This window comes from Pleurodeles waltl, chromosome 9 (assembly GCF_031143425.1).
Source record: "Pleurodeles waltl isolate 20211129_DDA chromosome 9, aPleWal1.hap1.20221129, whole genome shotgun sequence".
Lineage (NCBI taxonomy): Eukaryota > Metazoa > Chordata > Amphibia > Caudata > Salamandridae > Pleurodeles > Pleurodeles waltl.
In genome coordinates, this window is record NC_090448.1 from 974,563,222 (window position 1) to 974,583,782 (window position 20,561).

General features: G+C 44.7%; 1 protein-coding gene across 2 annotated transcripts in view; it reads right to left on the reverse strand.

Moving 5' to 3' along the window:
* The window catches only part of GSTZ1 (glutathione S-transferase zeta 1), a 63,574-nt gene that overhangs the window by 20,619 nt on the left and 22,394 nt on the right, over positions 1-20,561 (reverse strand). Inside the window, exons 1-4 of one of the 2 annotated variants that reach the window (XM_069208416.1) lie at positions 9,385-9,650; positions 8,873-8,924; positions 5,121-5,188; positions 2,657-2,737 (exon numbers count right to left, since the gene is read on the reverse strand). In XM_069208416.1, the coding sequence (XP_069064517.1) occupies positions 2,657-2,737; positions 5,121-5,188; positions 8,873-8,924; positions 9,385-9,402 (219 nt within the window). In that variant the 5' untranslated portion in view covers positions 9,403-9,650. Of the gene's footprint in view, positions 1-2,656; positions 2,738-5,120; positions 5,189-8,872; positions 8,925-9,384; positions 9,651-20,561 lie in introns of those variants that run through there. The other variant, XM_069208417.1, reaches the window with a different exon arrangement.

Consider the following 20,561-nt stretch of genomic DNA (forward strand, 5'->3'; position numbering starts at 1 on the left):
GGAAACAGCTTGGGATATTTAATTTGGAGGAAAGAAAATTCCTGAATGGCAGAAGAAAATAAATGACTTACTATCTAATTGAAATAAAACAATAATATGGATGGCAGTGAGTAATTCGGAAATCTGATGTCATCATAACACAATAAATCACGATTTGTTGTGTATAAAGTATTCTTTGTCCTGAACCATTGAAAAGTCCAGCGAAATGCTGCATCAACACTTCTATATAAACACTTGTATATGAGTAATTGTAATTTTTTATTGTTCAATATATTGTGCAATAGGTTTTATTAACAAAGGTTTTTATGCAAAAAAACAATCAATTGAGGACACTTATATAACCATTTCTGTATGAGCGATTGTAAATTTGATTGTCATTTTTATTGTACAATAATATTGTGCATTAGGTTTTATAAACAAAAGTATTTATGTAAAAAAAAAAAAAAAAGAAAATCAATGAAGAAAGAATTAAGAATTTCCAGGGACTGATCTGTATAAATTAGTGTATATTTTCTTAAACTAATATGAGTGCAATATTAAATTAAAGTATTATTACAAGTTTGAAAAGGGTTGAAACAGGTGTGCTTATTACTGCATTAAAGGTTTTAACGTGGCTAGAACATTGCTACTATTTATTAATTGTAATGTAGTGGTTGAGTACCAGCAACGCTCTTTGGGTTACATACTAAAATATCCATAAAGGGAATTTTGTGTTTGTGTATTTAAATTAACCCTGTCCCTCTATTGGTATAGGGGGTTCCTCTCTTAATTTTTGGGGAAATTGTGTCAAACACGCTGGACAGGTCCAGGACAATGAGGGCTGCTGTTTCCCCAAGTTTCAGGAGGCTCTGGTATCATCTGTGGCTGCAATTAGGGATGTCTCTGGGCAGCTCCAAATCCAGATTGGGAGGGGTCCGGACGTTGTGGTCTTCTAGGCATTGGCTGAGTTGCTGGTTGATCTCTTTCTCAAGGTTTTTTGCTGGATAGGGAAGCAGAGAGATGGGCCGGTAGTTTTTCAATTCGGCTGGGTCGGTGGTTGTTTTTTTTCAGGAGGGGCCCTCACGTCAGCGTGTTTCCAGACCTCCGGAAAGGAGGTTGCGGTGATGGAGGTATTCAGGACCTTTCTGAGCTCGCTGCTGATTGTATTGCTTCCGTGGCTGAAGACGTGGTGGGGGTGAGGGTCAGTGCGAGCTCCTGATGGTAGTGAGTTCATGATGGAGATAGTGTCTTGCCTGGTGAGGAGTTCCCAGTGGGTGTGAAGGTGTTCGAGGGTTCGTGTTTGCGCATGTGAGCTGGCTGATGCTGTTTGTGGCGGAGGGTTGACGTTTTCATAGATAGCTGAGATCTTGCTGTGGAAGAGGTCTTTGAGTTTGACGCCTTGTTCCTAGAAGGGATTGATGATGTTCTCGGTGGCTATGGGATTGGTGAACTCCTTCAAGATGGCAAAGCGTTCTTTGCTGTGGTTTGTGCTGACTTTGATGCGGTCTGCCAGTGCGTCGTTCTTGTTTCTTTCAGGAGTCTGTGGTACAGGTTGAGGGTAGTCCTGAAGGTGGTGCTGTCCTCTTTTTTTTTTTGCTGATGCACCGCTTCCTTTCAAGTTGTCGGCTGTTGCATTTGGAGGAGTGCAGTTCCTCAGTGAGCCAGCTTGCTCTTTTGTTTTGTTCTTTGACCTTGGCTGTTTTGGCAAGGGCGATGGAATCAGCGCATTCTGTGATCCACTGGGGGAAGCTCTTTGCTGCTTGTTCAGGGTCATGTGTAGAGTCTGGGAGGTGAGGCAGAGAGTGTAGTCCAAATATGTCACATATGACATCCCCCATGCCTTCCATAAACCTGTCCTAGCACCTACCAAGGGATCAATGTCAATGGGACAATGGGATATGCACATTTATAATGGCTTGGAAGAATCCTGGGCAGGTCACTGGGCCATAATTCAAGACTGACTGATAATGTCATTGTGTTTGGAAGATCCTGTAAACTCTGCTGGATAGAGGAGGTAACAGCTGGTTCATTCTAGCTAACCACTGGAGTTTTGGATAAACACTGACTGTGTAAAGATTCCCATTTTATTTAATTTTATGTGTATATATTTTGCCAGGAGAAATCTGTTACACTGGACATTTCATTTAAGTAACGCTTTGCAGAACACATATGGGCAGCAAAGGAGTGAAGGGAAAGAGTAGGCAAATATAAAAAGGAAAGAACTTGAAAGGAACTACAAGACAACCAACGGAGCCAAAAAAAAAAAAGAAGACCTAGAACAAGAAAAAGAAAACAGCAGGAAGCAAACAAGGTTGAGATATGAAAGATTATAGAGTATACAGAGCAAAGTGAAGGGATGCCATCTAGAGGATAAAACTATATACACAAGTAAATACATTAAAAGAAAGAGAAAACAGCAGAAAATCAAAAATAACAATGGGAGAAAGCGGAAAGGAAAGACTACAAGCAAAGGTGCAAGTAACCAACACATTTCTCTATCATTGTGCCTTAATACTTGCAAGCACTCTAATTTGCAACTTTTAATCCAGGCAGAAGTTTTTTTTTTTCCCTTCCCAGTAAGAGGTTTTTTTTAAGAGCAGAATGGATGGCACAAGGCTCGGACATCACCCAGAGCTATACTGTTATTGATTAACCAAGGGAACGTCAGCTCACTTACCGACTGACTAAGTTTGAGACCATCTATGGTCAATGCAGGGACTTGTTGCATTGGGTTCACTTTGCGGTAGTCACTGCCGAGCTGCGGAGAGAAAGAAAATATTTTATTTTCTGGATATCCACCCATGTGCTTACCTCCAAGTGGACCATATCATGTGGTTTGCCTTTAGCCTGTGCTGGCTTTTAGCTAATAGATCTTTTTATTAGGATTATAGTAGTTTTAAAGCCACTGGCTACAAGTGGCACACATCGCATTGACCCTCTGGCAATTATGCAGGTGTGCCTGCATGTGAGCTGTGCAGGTCTGTGTGCATGGCCATTATCCACGTACATGTGTGTTTGTACAATAACAAGCAATTTTAAATATGCAACTATATTCAAAGACCACTTTAAATCACTTAATTGCATTGAAGGGTAGAAATGCCATTTTTGTCTTACCAAATGACAGCTGTGACTTCCTTATACCATCACAATATTTTTCTTAGCACGCTGGCACTTTTAGTTATGCATTTAAACCATGTACAATACGAGTCCCAGAATGCAAAGAATACAAATAATAACAGGATTCAATGACCTGTACTCACCTGACATTATCAACTAGAGGCATCTCTAACATCACCTTGTACATGTGCAATGTATGACATAATACTCTGTGTGCCTGCTGAGCACTGAAGACTTTTTAAACTATTTCTACTAGTTCTTTGCTTTTATATTTTTTGTGAAACAGGCGATGGATTCCTATCTTGATTGCTTTTACAGTTACCATCAATCTCACACTGGTATTTAGTTGGCGTATTTATATGTATCTGAACAATATGTTTTTTTTAATCTGACTGTTTCTCATTTTGCCTATTGCAGAGTAAAGCCTTGAGCTCAGCCAAAGCTTCCGAATCAGACAGTCAATGAACATCTTCACAATCGTTTGACCACTTCCGTTTGTGAAGTGGAGCAAAAGGATGTTGTGGAAACTCGGATGGCTTTTATGCTTTCTAACTATGTCCCTCCAGCCTCTGTCCAGCCAGTGACTTCCTGAAGTGCTTGTTTTTCGGACTCACCGACACACTGCATGTGCTGTGCTGCAAGACGTATCGTTTACAGATCAGTGAGCTCACAACCCACCCACAATATACCATTAGTTTTCATTGTCATTCTCATTTGCAGTATTTTGATTGCTCCGCTCCTGTAAGCTTTCCTTTCTTGTGTTAGCTCCTCTATGGAGAATGGACCAAGTGCATGTGTTCTTCCTCATCTTTTTGCAACGCACTGTTTTTTTCTTTTTTTTTTTTTAAAACAAGCATTTCGGTATTATTCCTGGATGTGTGATGTGCTTTCCAACACTTAACACAGGCATAAGGCTTCTTATTCACCCTGCCATTGCTATTGACACTTTATTTACTTCCACCTACAATTGTACTGTTCTGCACCAATCCGCTCTATACAAGTCTACGCACTCCACTTTACTCCACACAATGCCAATCTACGCCACTCTACTTTGCACCACTTTACACCACTCTACTCCACTCTGTCACACCCCACTCGATGCCACTCTATACCCTGCCACACAATGCCACTCCATTTAACTCTATGCCACTAAAAGCCACTCTACCCTATGCAAATTCACTCTATCCTACATCACTCTCCTCTACATCATGCCACTAACTACTGGCCATGCTGCACAGCAGCCACGCAGTTCTACACCATGGCTAAAAGACATTGGCAAAGCCAATAGTTCTCACATAGCTGAGACCTATTCGCTTTGCCAATGCTTGTTAAAATGACCTCACTTATTTCCATTTTACTGACCTTTGAAGCCTCACTCATTTCTACGTTACTGGACTCACACTCAAGTGGAGGCTTCCTCATTTCCACTTTACTGACCTCAGATGTTTCAGTGGAGATTGATTTATTTCCACCTCACATGCATCATGCACTTCAAATGAGCTTCGTTCCTGTGTCCCAGCCCTCGCACTTCAATGGAATCTCACTCATTTCAAATCTCTAATGCACACACCCTCAAATCCTAAGCACTCTGAAGTAAGAGCAGGTGTACACCTGACATTTTAAAGAACTTCCAAATAAATACATTCCCCTGTCGCTGCTCTTATACACTTCAATGGAATCTCACTCCGTCCCATGGCACCGCCCTCATGCACTTCAATGGAAACTCACTCTTTACCCCATCGGACAACTCACTCCTCAGTGTTCTTCCAGGTAAGTGTGACTATGTTTGTTAGTCATTAGTTTACCACTTTAGCACAAAGCTTCTTGTGCTCTACAGGCAGACATAACTAATGAGAATTACAGCAGGACTGCTTCAAATAAAAAAGCATAAATCAAAAGTAAAACTATCAATTAAAAAAATCATGGTTTTAAGACGCTTTTAGAATTTCAGCTAATCTCACAGCCACTTATGCACTGCACAAGAAGAATGAAAGTGCTGGTTGCCAAAGGAGGCCACACTTTACCTGTTGGCCGCCATCTTTGATCAGGTTGACAGGAACCAGGTCATACTCAATGCCCTTCAGAGCGAGTGCTGCACAGACACAGAGGGGGAAAGGCAGGAATGTGTTAATATCGCCATACAGATTCCATGGCAACATACCTATTCAGGAGACGACTCATCTATGTTTGAGGAAATGGCTGTTTATTCCAAAGGTAATTTGCGGTCATTATCCACCCCCAAACACCATGCTTTTAAGGCATTACCTGTATCACACTCGCTCCTGTCAAAATGTGGTGATATGTAGTTCACAAGTTAGAATTGTAAAAGGCGAACACTGCCTTGTTTCTATACCTCTGAGGTTGGTAAATTGAGAACCATTCCATTGGGTAATGGTAACACCTGCTATTTACAAGGAAGGTGCAGGGGCAGCTCTTTCGCTATGGCGAAGGAGCGTCATCCCCATGGCCAAGAGCCAGGAGATGAAAAATGAAACTATAGTTGTCTATCGTTTCATTTTTTATCTGCTGGCTCAGCCAGCAGAACGGGGGAGGGGCAGAGCCACGGGAGGTGGGAGAGTGCACTAAGTGCTCAAGTGTGTTAGGCCGGCCGTCTAAGAACGGCCAAACACACATGCGCACTTAGGTTTCTCTAGCCCGGCTGTATTTACAGCCAGGCTGGAGAAACTGCACAGACCCCAGGCTTGTTTCTGAGCGGCAGTGACTGCCGCTCAGACCAATCCTGACGCTACTTACATGCTATGTTTAGCATGTAAGCAGCGCCAGGATTTCTGGGCAGCTTGTGCTTGTGTGCCAGTGAATGCTGGGCCACCACATGGGAGGAAGAGAAGCGCGAAGCGGCAGGAGACAGGAACAGCGATAAAGTACGTTTTTATTTTTTTTATTTATTTCCCCCCCCCCCCCCCCCCCCCCCTCTGTCTCCATCCCCTCCCCCCTCTCCCTCTCTCGCTCCCTCCCCTTGAGATTTGTGACCACCACCGCTGGGAAGGTGGGTGTGTACCAATTCACAGTGAGGGTGGAGACAGAACCGAGCCAAGAATGCGCTCTGGCTTTTAGAGTCCATGCACATGCTGAGCTTTTAAAATATTTGGCATGTACGTTCTACAACAAATATGTTAGAATGTTATAAGATTTCTTCAAAATTGCTCATTTCGTTAACAAATGTGAAGATTTTCAATTTAGTACATCAGATTATATCTGCATTCAGAGGCCTTTATCAAAAGTGACAGTTTTTAAAAAGGAACTGAAAAACATTCATGCCTCCCACCCTATGGTGATAATATGATTATTAAACTAGAAGGCGGGTCAGTTGTCATGTATGTGGCCTAGATTCTTATTATAGATGGGGCAATACTACAGTCTTTCAAATCAAACAGGAGAGGTTTTTGTACAGTGCACATCCTCAACTCATGTTTTTAAAGGTGCTCTGTTACATACAAATGTGCAAAAAGAAGACTTGGTCAAATAATTTATTTGCCTAGGATCAAACTATTTGGTCAGGCAAGGAAGTGGGAACTGATCCCTTTTTTTTCAGTTTCACATTATGCATTTCAGCCACTAGGTTGATATCTCTTTCTGACATGAAAGGTTAGTGTTTGTCCTTAATTCCTGGATGATGACAGAGTATGGATGACAAGCAGAATTCACATTTTATTTTTGGCAGTTTTACATGGCACAAACTTTGTTCAAGGACTTACAAGCACCTTTTTCCCAGCACACCGAGATAGGCCGGGATTTACAGGGTGCAGAGCTGGGGCCAAGATTCAAACCTGCATCTCCATGTTATGTCATTAGCATCTGTGGCTAGTAAGTCACCTGGCCTCCTGTTAAAGCTCTGCTAGTTTTGGGCTCAAGGTTCCAAGAGGTTGCTGAGCTGAGCCAGAGACAGCATCTGACTAGATCCTGTGTAGAGCTTACAGTGGCTAAGCCCTCCTCTGTTTTACAACAAGGATTGGTAAAGCTACTAGGTCTCATCTTTATATTACGAGTGCCGAGTTGTTGGCTTTGCCAAAGTTTGCCTGTAAAGTATGGTTTACAAATACTGGCATAGGTTATTTTTCAAATACTTTAACTCGGGGTTAGAAACTGAACAGAATTTGAAAAGAATAAGGAAGTGTCACAATGTAAAGGGAAACTCTTGCTAATGTCTAATTTACATTCTACGGAATTCAGCCATCTGTTCTTCAGTAGTAATCCAGAAAAAAATGTATTGGCCTCGAAGAGAAGTGTCATGCTAAGTACACCTGCTAACTCGGATGCTAGCTAAGTTAGTTCAGCAGATGGTTTATCCGCCAGCAACATAACAGTCTGTGTCAAAGCGAGAGCTTTCATGCAATATGTGGAATGGAGGTGATAGAACAAAACAACCCTTAGAGTCTGCTCTATAGCCAATACTGAGCAAAAATATCCCTGTTGCTGTGCATTTACAGATAAGCTGGAAGGGGTGGAGAGCAACGTAGCAGAGAGGGGCTGTTTGAGTGGAGAAACAGCACAAAAGTGAGAAAGCTACAAAACACATGCACTCTATGCTGAATTAAAAAGGAAAAAACAGTGCCCTAAACGTGAGCAATGGAAGGATACACGTCAGCCAATCAAAAGGATTGTAAAGCGCCTATGCTGCAGGGTAGGGACAAACACAAGAAGAGGAAGGTGAGCCAATGAATAAGAAGCAAGCAAATATCCCCAACAATAAAGCCAACCAGTGATATTCAACGGGCAGGTGGTAAGCCCACTCCAAGATCACAATAGCTCTTACACTGTCTGGTAGCCTCGATGTAAAAAGTGCTTAGAAACAGAAGAGGTGTGGTACGAAGCCTAGTCATTATTACTGTAAGGAAGAGAAATTCACAAGTGTCTACAGTACGCGTGTTGGAAGGTACAACAGAACGATTTCAGCGGTCCGAAGTAACCTTAGCGTGGCATGAGCTCTAGAAAGAGTGAGGAGGAGACATGGCGAGGCCAGGGCCACAGCGAGGCAGCATTTGGAACACAGGAAATGCAATCAATGTGCCTTAGAGAGAGGAATGTCAGGGGGAAGCAACATCTGGATTGTAGAGCAGTGATATCTTCCAGATGTCCTATTAAATACTAAAGTGAAGGGGGAAAGGCAGTTTGAAGAAGAGTATGGCAGGAGGTGAGGAAACTCGGCCAAAGACCTCTGTGCGCCTAGCTACAGCAGGGCACTAGGGCTGGGGCAGAGTCAGCGATCTGTCAGGCTAACTTGTGAGTGTCTGTCTCTGGTACTCCAAGCGCTATCAGCCCAGCGGCGGCACTGGTGTCTTGGCGCACTACTTCTTTATAGCCCAATCAGTGCTTTGAATGGAAACATTGAAGCGCAGGTATCACCAATTAAAGAACTGGTTTGCTCCTGAGAAGGGCCGGTACTGTCCCATTAAATGCTTTCCAGCAGTGCTGAGAAGTGCAGGTACTCGCTGTTTCAAATGAAAGAAGTGCAGGTACTCGGCACCGGCATATGTAAAGCACGGATTCCAATCCTTCTCTCATGGCCCCCCTCCCCTCTGGAACTCCGTTCAACGCAATGCTTTTCAAGAGTTTACTGGAAGCTGACAATATGTTCTTGTTTTCAGGGTCGCACATTTCAACGTTAGACGTTATTAACAATCTTAATAATCATAATACGGATTGGTATTCAGATAATAACAGTGGCATTAATAATAATTGTCTCTTTGTATTGTGATTGCCCACCCCCAACTTTACAAGACAGTAAAAACCATATAGTACTGAACTCGTTTCTCACCTATGCGCACCCTCCAGGAACAGGAGCTCCTGAAATAGGAATACAGGACTGGCTGGAAAAAAGAGGGAAAGAAAGGGTAAATAATACATTTAAAAATAACCGACCTGTCTGTTTTTTATTTCAAAGATTACGCCATTCTAAACTATGGAGGCACGGGCTAGAAGGTGACTTTTTGGGAGAGCCTAAAGAGAAGGGTATTTTTCCGAGGGAGCTCACGATGCGGCGCTTGGAGATCAAAACCTTTCACTTGAGAAACTGTTCGCTGTTCAGGGGAAAGCGTGAAAGAGGAATAACACCTAACTTGTGCAGAGTTCTGTTGGCAGCATGCAGTTCATGGGTATGAATGCTTAGGATGCAAGCTTAGCAACTCATCCTTGTTAGGCCGATAACATGCGAGGAAGGAAATGAAACCCCAACCCTGACAGCTTTTCAGAGGCACAACATGTGACAGATTCTAGACCAGGCTCTTTTTAGCGGAGTCAGCCTCTTCTAGCCTCCCTGTTTCTGCTCACCTTCTCTGCGCCCTGCATGGTGCTAGTTCGCGTCCTGCCGCGGAGGGGTGAAAGTCTGCTGCTTACAGAGTGCGCGAACTACAGCTGAGGAGGGGGTGGAGGGAGCCCCCGCAGCCAATGAGGCCACGGCTTCTGCTCCTCCTCTCGGCTACGGCCTTGAATGTGAACTGAGCAGAGGGAGAAATACGCGTCCAATGTAGAATCACTTCAGAGGGCCGACGGCAAGCGAGACTCGCGCACCAACAGTTCACAGCAGTGCTTTCAGTGGGATGAAAAAAGATGGAGGGTATCTACAAGGGGCGTTGCCAAAATACAGAGAGACTCCAAGAATGACACGAGTCTGCTAACAGCGTGACACATACTTCGGTGCCTCCAAGTGTGTTTTGTTAGTGCATCCAAATATATCTCACAACATCACCGCCTAAAGCCAGACAGACCTATTTGGCTGTACCAATGCTAGTTAACAACGGTCATTATTGAAAATCAGATAAAAGGAGCAATAATGATATTGTTGTGAACATTTAGAATGAGAAAATGAAATTCCTGAATTTTCTGAAAATCAAAGATTGTGAATTAAACATTACAAAGTAGTTAGTGGAAGGGAGGGTATCTTGAATATCTCAGTCATTTAAGTTCTCCCCCTTTACCTCATTTTTCTGTGCAATATCTCACTTTGGTCACTTTTTTTTCTACTCACATCGCTCTTCTGAAGTTCTATCTGCACGTTTCACACTTTAAATCCTTCAATTAACTGCTGCCTTCTTAATCACTCCTTCTGCATGTACCTCCCTGTGTCCCCTCCGTTTAACTAACACTAACACACACACACACACACACACACACACACACACACACACACAACCCCCCCCCCCCCCCCCCCCCCAAAATCTCCTGTGAAGACATTTTCTTCTGTGGGCAGGGGTCGGTCAATATTTCAACAGCCGTGTATTCCTCTTTTCAAAATATTCCCAATGAAATGTAAACGGGGAACTCCATAATTAACTTTGATTTGCTGAAGGATTCTCATACTCATTGTACAAGAAAGAGGGCTGGGTTCGTGCTCGTAAAGGACATGAAAAGGTCCCATTAGGGACTGGTTTCAGTTTCCATTCATAGGTCTAGTCTATGCAGAAGTTTAGTTTAGTTTAGTTTATGCCTTATTGCGTAATTACTTAAAAACATTGCAACCGTACAAGAGGAGTTAAAAACACCATAAAACAATTAATATATTCTTGCTTTCTTTGTGGTTTTCAGTCCAGTTAAGCCCTGTTTAGGCGTTAATCGTCTTGAGATGTATAGTCATACTTAATGGAAAACCCTGAGTTACTGATTGTTAAATTCGACTTTTCTCGAAAGGAATCTAGGTGAAAAACATCAGAAAGTGTTTTTTTTTGTTTGTTTTTTAAATTGAGAAAATATAAATAGTTCAGTCCAAGGGTGGAGTATGCAGAGGGCAGCTGATGGGAATGCTGCGGCCATTACTCATAAGCCTGGAGCTGACAGTGTTAATTTCCTATGCCAGTTGAGGGCTTGTTTTCTCACCTTGGGTTTTTGTGGCATGTTTTAAGGAATGTTCTGTTTTTAAAATAAATTTAGCAAAACAGGACATATGTTGCGGAGTCAATCCTTTCAGACTAAACAGGATAGCCTGCCGCATGTTCTGATACCATTGGCATTGAAAATGTTTTTCAGATACAGCTTTCTACAGGGTAGTAGAGCGGGGCAAATACAAAAAGGATGTGTATGAAGTCTTCTCGGTGATGTGAGCAAAGTCTGCATCATCTGTTGTTTGTGGGCCTAAGCCATTTTCGTTCGGCCTCCAAGGCAGGTAGTAGTCCGAGTCTGGCGTGTAGCACCTTTATTATTGATGACGTTTATAAATATTTCTGCCATGTAAGGTTGTGCTGTTGGAGCCTTATATATGTTAATTGTCATCCAAGAGTGTGATCGATTTCTGAACTTATCTTTGTCCTTGCTCCAGGAGAGCTTCTTGATTTGTTTGTTTAAAAGTTGCTTTACATTTTTATGGGTTAAAGACTTTTGCCTTAGCTCCTCTGCCTGGAGATGCTTTATTCACTTATGCCAAGGATTTGGGACTTCCGCCTGGCTTGTGTTAATTTCTTCCAAAATCACTGCCTTTAGTGTGTTTGGTTGGGCCTGTCTTAGCATGGATGCATATTTGAGCAATGCCCCGTCTTGTATGTATGATCTTGTAATCCGAATTCCAACCTAATCTGAGCAGGCGAGGAGCTGTGTGGAAGGCGGAAGAGAAGGCGAAAGACCTTGTTTTGTGCAATGTTCATGAAGTCGTTCAGTTTGCATGGATATATTTCCAAACCGTATGTTAGAGCTGGCAGGAATTTTGCTTTTATCACTAAGGAGTGGAGACCAGATTGGGGTTTGCAGTTTTGAGGCCAGAGCAAGGACTAATGCAAGTAGAGATGCCAAACTCGCTTTCAGGGTTTTTAGGTGCAGGTGATGTGACCAGCACCCCAGTACCCAGACCCCAAGGTATTGATAGCTTCTGCTTCTTTCCACAGATTGATTCCCACAGAACCGTTTATTTTTCTTAATTACCTGTTTTCCAAAGATGATTACCTTGGTTTTCGCTGTATTTACCACCATCTCATTAGTCGTGCAATATTGATTGAAAGTGTTTAGCACTTTTCTGAGAGATTCAGTAAGACAATGTCATCTGCATATAGTAATGCTGTAAGGGGGTGGTTACTCAGTTTAGGGGGATGGGAGCTAGTGATGTTTAGTTGTGTGCACAGATCTGCCAAGTAAAGGTTGAAAAGCACTGGAGCCAGAACACAGCCCTGCTTAACACCTCTGTCTATCTGAATTCTGGCCGACACTCTTCCATTATTTCCAACTTTCACCCTTGCCCAAAGCATGTGTAGAGGGCCATTTTTTAGCATGGCTAGCATTATCAGGTTGTCAGAAGTGCTTGCAGAGGGCCGGAAGCCAGTTTGATTCAGAAGTATTAGATTGAATTTGGTATCCCATTCTTTGAGATCCTCGAGCAGGAGACCCGCAAATATTTTTGCGTCAATAGCTATCTGGGTTCCTGTAGGGGCCATTCTTGTAGACTGGGTGGAAAATTGTCCCTTTCTCTTTCCCGGAATTTCATTTTTTGTGCTGCTGACATTGAAAAGGTTGCAGAGCAGGCCAGTCCAAAGGGCAGGGTTGTGTTTTAGTATTCCTGCTGGGAGACCATTTGGCCCAGGAGCCCCACTCTGTCTGCAGCGTCGTAGTTGTTCCTTGACGTTTTGTATTTTGAATGATAATGGCTTTGAATCAATGCTTGCGGTGGGAGGTGGCTTCTCTGTGTTAGTGCTACTGTAGAGGTTGGAGATGTGTTCAATCCACTTTCTCTCTGGAACCACGTTACTTTGGATCCCGGTTGTCCTACGCTCCAGCTGATTGACAATAGACCGCAGAGACAAACTGTTCTTTTCTTTTCTTTAGTGGGTTCCACAATTCTGATCCATTCCTGATCTATGTGAGCCTGCTTTGCTTCCCATATTGCCTTCATGTATTCCTTTCTTAGTTCATGAAAGGTGCTCTGGTAGCTGTTACCTGGTGGTTGATTCTTTAGGAGCCTGGCGATTTGTTAAGCTGTTGTCTTTGTTGCCTTAATGTCTGCATGACCAACCTTTTCTGCTCAGTCGTGGGCCAGCCTTGAATGGTTGATTAGGTTCTAGCTGGTTCCTTAATGATGTTAATGTGGTCTCCCATTTTGAAATTATGTCCACCTGTTCCGTTTGATCCGACGTTAAGTTGGCTTTCCATACTTCATATTCCTCCATGCACTTGTTGGACCATCTTATATGAGGAGGGTGACTTCCTGGGTCTTGTTCGCCTATCCTCTGTAGTGGAGCAGCAAGAACGTTATTGTTTGCTATTTTCATTGTTTGTGGGTGATGGTCACTTTCGCATCTCATCTCTATGCTGAAGTCTTGGAAGTACTTGAAGATGTCCGTTGAGACAGAAGTGTAGCCTAGGGTAGAAGCGGGCTTCTTGGCGGTGTGGCTTGGGTTTCATTGGAATGTCTTTAGGGAATCTGCTATTTAGGGCCCTTAGTCCTAGTGCCTCTAGGAGTCTGACCAGGGGTGATCACATTTGTCCTTATCCTTAAAAGGTGATTCTTGTGGTGGAATGCCCAGATGCTGTTCCAGGGCACCTACTCTGGAGCTTCTTTTGCCATGACTGGCCATGTTAAAGTTAGGGAGCGTTTTCGAATGCCGTTTTTAGAGATAGCAACTCTTTTTTGGTTGTGTCTAGCAGGTGCTGGTTACGTGTCATGTTAGGGTTGATGTAAATATTTATTTTTAAGATGGACATGGGTATTTGTTCCAACAGGCAGTTTTCGATAATGATAGCTAGCATGTGAGCTGACTTCAGGTCTATGATCTTCGCGATGAAAGATTTGTGTGGTTATGTAGATTGAGAGGCTGCCTTTTAGGTGCCCTTTGGGTTTAGGTCTGGCTGCCGGGCTTAGGAATTCTTCAAATCCAGCTAACAGATTTTCGGATACTTTCCAAGATTCCTGTAGGCAGATGATGTCAAAGTCATTCAAGTAGGCTTCCAAATTTGGGTCTTGCATGATTTTGGTGGCCCCTGCAATGTTCCAAGATATTATGTTTGTGACCCACAACTTGCTTTTGGACAGCATTAGTCCAGTTGGGATTGTTTTGGCACAGCAACTTCCAGATCTGGCATTATGCTGCAGGGTTCCGTCAGGATCGAGAAGTGGATCTGTACCAGCTGCATCCCTCGTCTTGCAGTCCACCTTCCTGACAATGCCTTATCTGTGAGATGCCCTGGGCGATGGATATAGTGATCTCTCTTGGGATCTTGGTGAAGGTAAGGGATGCCCCTTTAGCATGTTGCAAAAAAGATTGCTGCTTAGGTGCTTGGGAGATAGTTGTCCAGAAGTTGTCCATTTTATTGGTCTCTTCTAGCAAGACTAGAAAGGAGAGGCATTTTGCTTTCACGCTTCCTTTAGCTCTATGCCCCAGTCTTCGAATATCTCTGATTTGGACCATACTAACCGTGCAGTCTCTGTGCTGTTGAAGCAGACTTCAGTACTTTCACTCATGTCACCTTTTTTGGTGTTACATAGACCACATATTGCAGATCTTTACTACTTATTGTTTCTAGTCCTTGTATTGCGCTGCAGATTCTCAAAAGATTGCCTCGATTAAGGATGTCCCAAGAGCCCTGAGATTTGTAGGAATGGCAAAAAGTAAGGGTGTTAGCGCCCCGACGTTTGGGGGTGTGAGCTTAATTGTTGATTTCACACAGTTTGTGGTGTGCAGGGCCGATGTAACGGCATTGTCTATGGTTGCCTTTTCTTTTGATTCGGTGATAACTTGATTTGTGATATTTGTTTGATGCTGGTGATTTGGAGGGTTTGGGTAAGACATCGTTGCTTTTGGAGTCCAATGTGTAGACCCCTCGTGGGTGAGATCACCGATCCACTTGCTGGTGCACTCTGAGTCCCTTCTAATGAAGGATACCTGTGTGAGCACCTCGCGTTGGTCTGAGTAGAGCTGGTTCTTGCTGTGTTCTTGTTCTTTTCAGGTGTGTCATTGAGCAGGGGATGGATCTATGATTTAATCCAGAACCGTCCGTCTTTTTCGTTGATGGAAGCTGAGTGGTTGCTTCTGGGGTTGCGAATTGTGTCTCGGTTTTGGGTCCTGAGTGGTTTGATTGTAATGCGTTTGAGTCTCCTATTGTGATTTTCAGACTGAGAGCCCCCATGATCTTGTGTACGGTTTGTCCTTTTCTTCCTTCTTCTTGCAGCCTTGTATGATTGTTTCTAGGCAGCAGGGACAGCTGCTGGTCTGTTGTGGTCGGCGAATTTGGGTCACCGGGTTGGGCAGCTGTGGATAGCTTTTGTTTCACCCTGTGGTTTCCTCTTGGTGAGCTGTGATAGCCGTGGTTGGAGGGGTGGGATTATTTACTTTCCAGCGCCATCACTGTTTTTTTGTGGCCTTTTTTGTTTTTCCTGGAAAGGACAGGAATGAAGGGGCCTTTTGTGGCTGTGTGTTCCCGGTTTGAGCATTCAACTAAAGATCCTAAAGACTGTGCTGGACTTGCTGCGTCATTAGCAGAGTGGATAGATGTTCTTTTTTGTGGGTTGTTTGCGCTTTGTGGGCACTGTGGGAGCTGCTTAACGTTTCCCAGCAAAAGCAATTCTGGTTTTAGATCTGTCACTAGTATGGACATGACTGATGGCAGTTCTTGGAGTTTATCCAAAATCGGGCTACAGTGACACTGGTATGTCTGATTAACCTTGCCCTTGTCGGCCTCCACGTGGGACTGTGCTCTTCGAATTAGCGCGTTTAACTTGTCCAGCTTATTGTCTATTGCCTTTGTGGTGGTTGCCAAACTTTGCAGAATTTCAATTTGGATGTCTAATTTGTCTGTGTTAAAGATCGTTGCATTGGTTATGGCCGTTAGTGTGTTGTTTAGGGCATCCCATCCGGTCAGCAGGGCGTCCTTCATGTCCGTGAGGCTGTGGTTTTGTGCTTTCCAAGTGCCTATTTCCCATATAGTACAAGGATGTTTGACGCTCTTTTCTATGTGTGAGAGGAGAGCATCACCTCCCTCTGCACACTGCTCCTCTTCTTTGTTGAAGACCTCCTCTAATTCTTCCTGTGTAAGAGAGAGACCTCCCAGCGGGTGGAGGTTGAATATTTTGCTAAGGCTGGTGCTGGTGATGCTGGACCCAGTTTTTCCTGGCTTCCTGCTGTGCTGTTTTCTTTGGGGTTGTGGTTTCTGGGTGTCCCGCCCACCCCTGCCTTTTATCACTATGATTGGAGATACAGGGAGTTCCCAATTTTGAGGCTGGATAGTGTGCTCAAGTGAATTGTCATGAGTTACATGGAGGGGTTGCGTTCTTGACGCACTTGGGATGGACAAGTCCGGCATGGATTATTGTGCCGTTATGCTTGGGGGAGCGGCTTCCCAGGAGGTACCCAGTGTAATGGCACTGCCACGGAGGAATCTCCTGTTTGGCTGTGGTCTTGAAAGTGATCCTCCTGCCTCCTGGGGCGGGGGGGCGTGGAGGTTTGTGGGTAATTTATCCCCAGTGCTGTGAAGTACTTGTCAATTCCTTGTCCCCTGGTGCTACGGCTTCTCTCTTGTGCCTGCTTATTTTCTCCAGGGGTGCACACCTTTGGCTCCTCGGACTCATTGGCCTTCTGGGGGTCTGCCTCTATTGTGTTTTGATGCCTCCTGGCGCGCTTCATCTTTCCCCCACCCTGCTTGTTGGGAGCTGCTTTCTCTTTTTTCATTAGGTTTTGGATCCGGTCATGGGCACTCAGGAGGAGGGAGCTGCAGGTTCTCATAGTCACTTGCTATTCCCACCAACTCTAGGTGTCTGTTGGTTGTGGCTGATAATGTCGCTGCTGATTGGGGAAATGGAATTCGGTGGTGTGGCAGCACACATACCTAGATTCCTGGAAAACACCCCCCTCTGGTCTTGCTGTAGGCCTGCTCAGCTGCTGATGGGCTGCTGATGGGGCCGTCTGAGCCCTTCCGGATCCTGCTGAGCCCTGCTGGTTGTCCTGGTTGGTCCTGGTCAGTCCTGGTGGGGCCAGTTGGCTTTTGCTGGGTTCTGGCCTTACTGTATGGCCTGAGGCAGGGGTGCCTTGCGTGGTGTCCCCAAGAGTGTGCGGTTGGCAAGCAGGTCTCACCGGCCCCCCCACAAGCCGCACCCGGATCTGGCTGGGCCGCTTCCGTGGAGGGCAGGGGCTCTCTCTTGGCGGCAGCCGCCTACGGCTGCCGCGCTCGCACTGTACACATGCTTCACTTGCCTTCCTCTCCCTCTCTTCTCCTGCCTCCTGCCATGCACTGCTCTGCTCCGAGGGAGGGGAGGCTGGAGGAAGTTGAGGGATTGTGGGGGCTGTGGGAGCCCTCCGTGGGCTTTCTGTAAGATTGCGGCTGTTTGGCGTCCTGCTCGGCCCGATCCGCTTCCTCCTCGCGCCGTTTCACAGTTCGCACGCTGTGGTTACAGCACCTTTGTGGAAGTCTCTGTGGCTTAGGGCTCTGCAGGATGTGGTTACACACCGTAGATAGATACAGCCGGCATACCTGCCTCACGGCGAAAAATCAATCTTCTTCCATTGGCGGTCCATATTTGCAATGTTTACTTAGGCGGAGGACATAAATCTCTTGAAAAACGAACCCGGGGTTGCCAAAAGCAGAGAGCCTGTAATAAACAGACTATTTCCGGTCTGCCTGGACAGGCAACACCATGTCCACTTCCGTCCTTCCCCGGAGCCTCCTGTGCTGTTTGGTTCAGAGCCGGAGCCTCGTGGGATCTGAGAGCGGCACTGACAACACACGTAAGAGGCGTCAAAGGAGGCAGAGCCTATGCAGAAGAACTATTATCAGTGTACCAAGTCCTTACAACCTGCTTAAAGCCCACTAGTTGCTTTCCCTTGGTTGGCTTTATTGTCGCACTCTATTGTTTGCTTATTTGATGGCTTACCTTGACCATCTGCTGTTTGCCATCTTTACTTGTATGCTTCCACTGCTCACTTTTAGGGCATTGCTTTTTTTCTTAAGCACTCCATGAGAGTGCATGTTTTTTCACGCTGTTGCACTTGTGTTCCTCTGCCGCCAGTACACTCAATTGATCTATCTCCTCCATGTGCTTCTCTCCCCCACGCAAAGGGTTGCGGTCTCTTGACCGTGTGCTTATCTCCCCCTAATGCTATGTTCCTCTCACCATCTGCTTCTCCCACTGGCCATGTATCTTCCTCTTCCTTGTGTACCTCTACCCCTGCTACCCGTGCGGATCCCTTCTTTGTATGCTTCTTTTCCCTTATTTGCTCTCTACCTGCTCCCCTGACCTGCTCTTCGATCCTCCCCCTTCCCTGGTCCTATATTATTTTAATTAATTTTAAGGGAGGGCCAGACAGCAAATTGTTGTCAGTCTTTCCAATTTTAAAATAAGTACTTTGGCGCTTCTCATTTCCATATTTTATTTACCAATTTTGCTTCTTTCATTCATGCTGTACAACAGTGGTTCCAACCTTTTGAACTCTGTGAACCCCCCACCTTATCATTACTGGAACCCAGGGACCCCCACAGAATCATTATTGGAATCTGGGGACCACCCACTGAGTCATTCCTGAAAGCTGGGGACCTAATCTGTTAAAGTTACGATAAAGTGCAGCATGAACTTTAGGGATTGGCAAGGCTAACAGATCTCAAAGGTGAGACCTACTGGCCAGTGCTCAGACTACCAAGACCTCCCCCACACTTAAAGCCCTAGTTCACAGGGAATCATGTGCACTCTGTACAAAGACCTGTGAGTTAGTTGGTTAATTTTGTCCACCAACAAATCAGAAAACTATAAAGCACTCAAACAGCTTCGGACCATAGTGAGATAAGTGAGCTAATGATGACAGTAACACGCATGCACCAAAAGCCACAGATCAACAGTGCCACCCAACATCCATAAGATTATAGACACTTATGCCAAGGATGTAAGAGCTAACCGATCACAGTTAGGACGTCTTGCACCAGTAGATCACCAGAATGACCATTTAGGCACTCTGGTATTTCTCAACTGAGTTTAGGGCTTGATGGTTGACAGACACTTATTTAAATGAGAATGAACTCTACACACATTGACCTATGGGTTTAAAATATCAATGTTCACTTGGATTCAGATGCACAAGGTTAATGTGTGTTTGGATTTTTTTTCTGTTGTGTAAACCTTTATCATAAGTATGGAATATAGAGATTCTTTCATAATTTTAATTTTGCCTGTTTTCTTTAGTTTTTCAAGATTTAGTTATGTGATAATTTGATGTATGTTTAAATCATTGGTTTAATTCTGTCACTATTTGGACAGGTAATTAATTTGAGATTTAAGAAACATACTTTCAGATGATTGCCTTGTTCGCCATTTACCATTATTCTGCTTTTAGAAGGTTGGCATTTTTATGCTCTAAACTACATGTGCCTTTCTGCCTGTGTCCAGGATCACAACTGTGAATGGATCTCCTATTCTGCCCTGCTTCCAACATTGAGACAAAAGAGACCTAGGTGTGAGGTGAGAGGTTCTTTCTGACAGGAGGATGATTGGGGAAGGAGTTGTGTCCTGTTGTGATTACACTTCACAGAACCCTGCCTGCAGCACACACAAAGAAACTGGACACCTGGCCTGCCCGTGCCTTTGTCACCGTAGACAGTTTGGAACTATGACCAGGGAGGAAGGGGGGAACTGACCAGAATCAGTTTTGGAGGAAGGGAAGGGAATTCCCCACACAAAGGCTGGTACTAGAGATAAAAGGGGCACTGTTAGAGCCTCTCAGCAGAATACTACTGGTCCTGTGGAAGATTTAGAAGAGGGGCTGCCCTGCTGTCTGAAGAAGGAAGACTGGACCTGCTTACCTTGAACCAAGGCTCCAAGTGACTCCAAGGGTCAGTTGGTTGATCTCCTGTGTGAACGACGGGGACACAACACGCTTTCAGAGGCCTCCCTGCAACTGCCCAGCTGACCAGCACAAACTGGACCTGCCTCAGCCCTGCTGCTGGCCTCAACAGGAGTGAGTCCTGATCCCAAAGACATGTCTCCAAGTGCTGGACCCTTGGTTGGCATCTGTAAGAGCTCTTTCCTGAAGAAAAGGTGAAGATCTAGAAATGTTGGTCTCCTTGCAATTGCAAAGTGACTTCTTTGTGAAGATCGCCAACGTGATGCTCCTGCTGGACTTGCTCTTTCACTAACAGTGACTGTGTGTGTGGCGACTGCAAAAGTGAGGTTCCAGTGAGACCTTCTGTTCGCATCAACAGCAAAAGCCTTCAATGACCACCAATGAGAATCTCCAGTGATGACTGTCTCTACCTGCTATAACAGCAACTGTCCTCGACATGTGACGTGCCTTTCGTTTTGACAGGCTCTTCCTCACGGCCCCAGCCAATGCCAACAGCACTCTGTGTGTGTGGAAGTGAGAAGGTAACCTTCAGCATCACTAACCTGGCCCCGGTATCCAACCCACACTCCATCACGGTCATCCTCAAGTTTGACATGTCCCCAGGCTAGCATGAACAGAAGACTGTGAAAGGCGTTTTGTGCTTTTAGGCTCTATTTTCACCTAAAACTGTGGCAGATCATCTCTCTGGTTCTACTGATTGGATGTTTGTCGTTT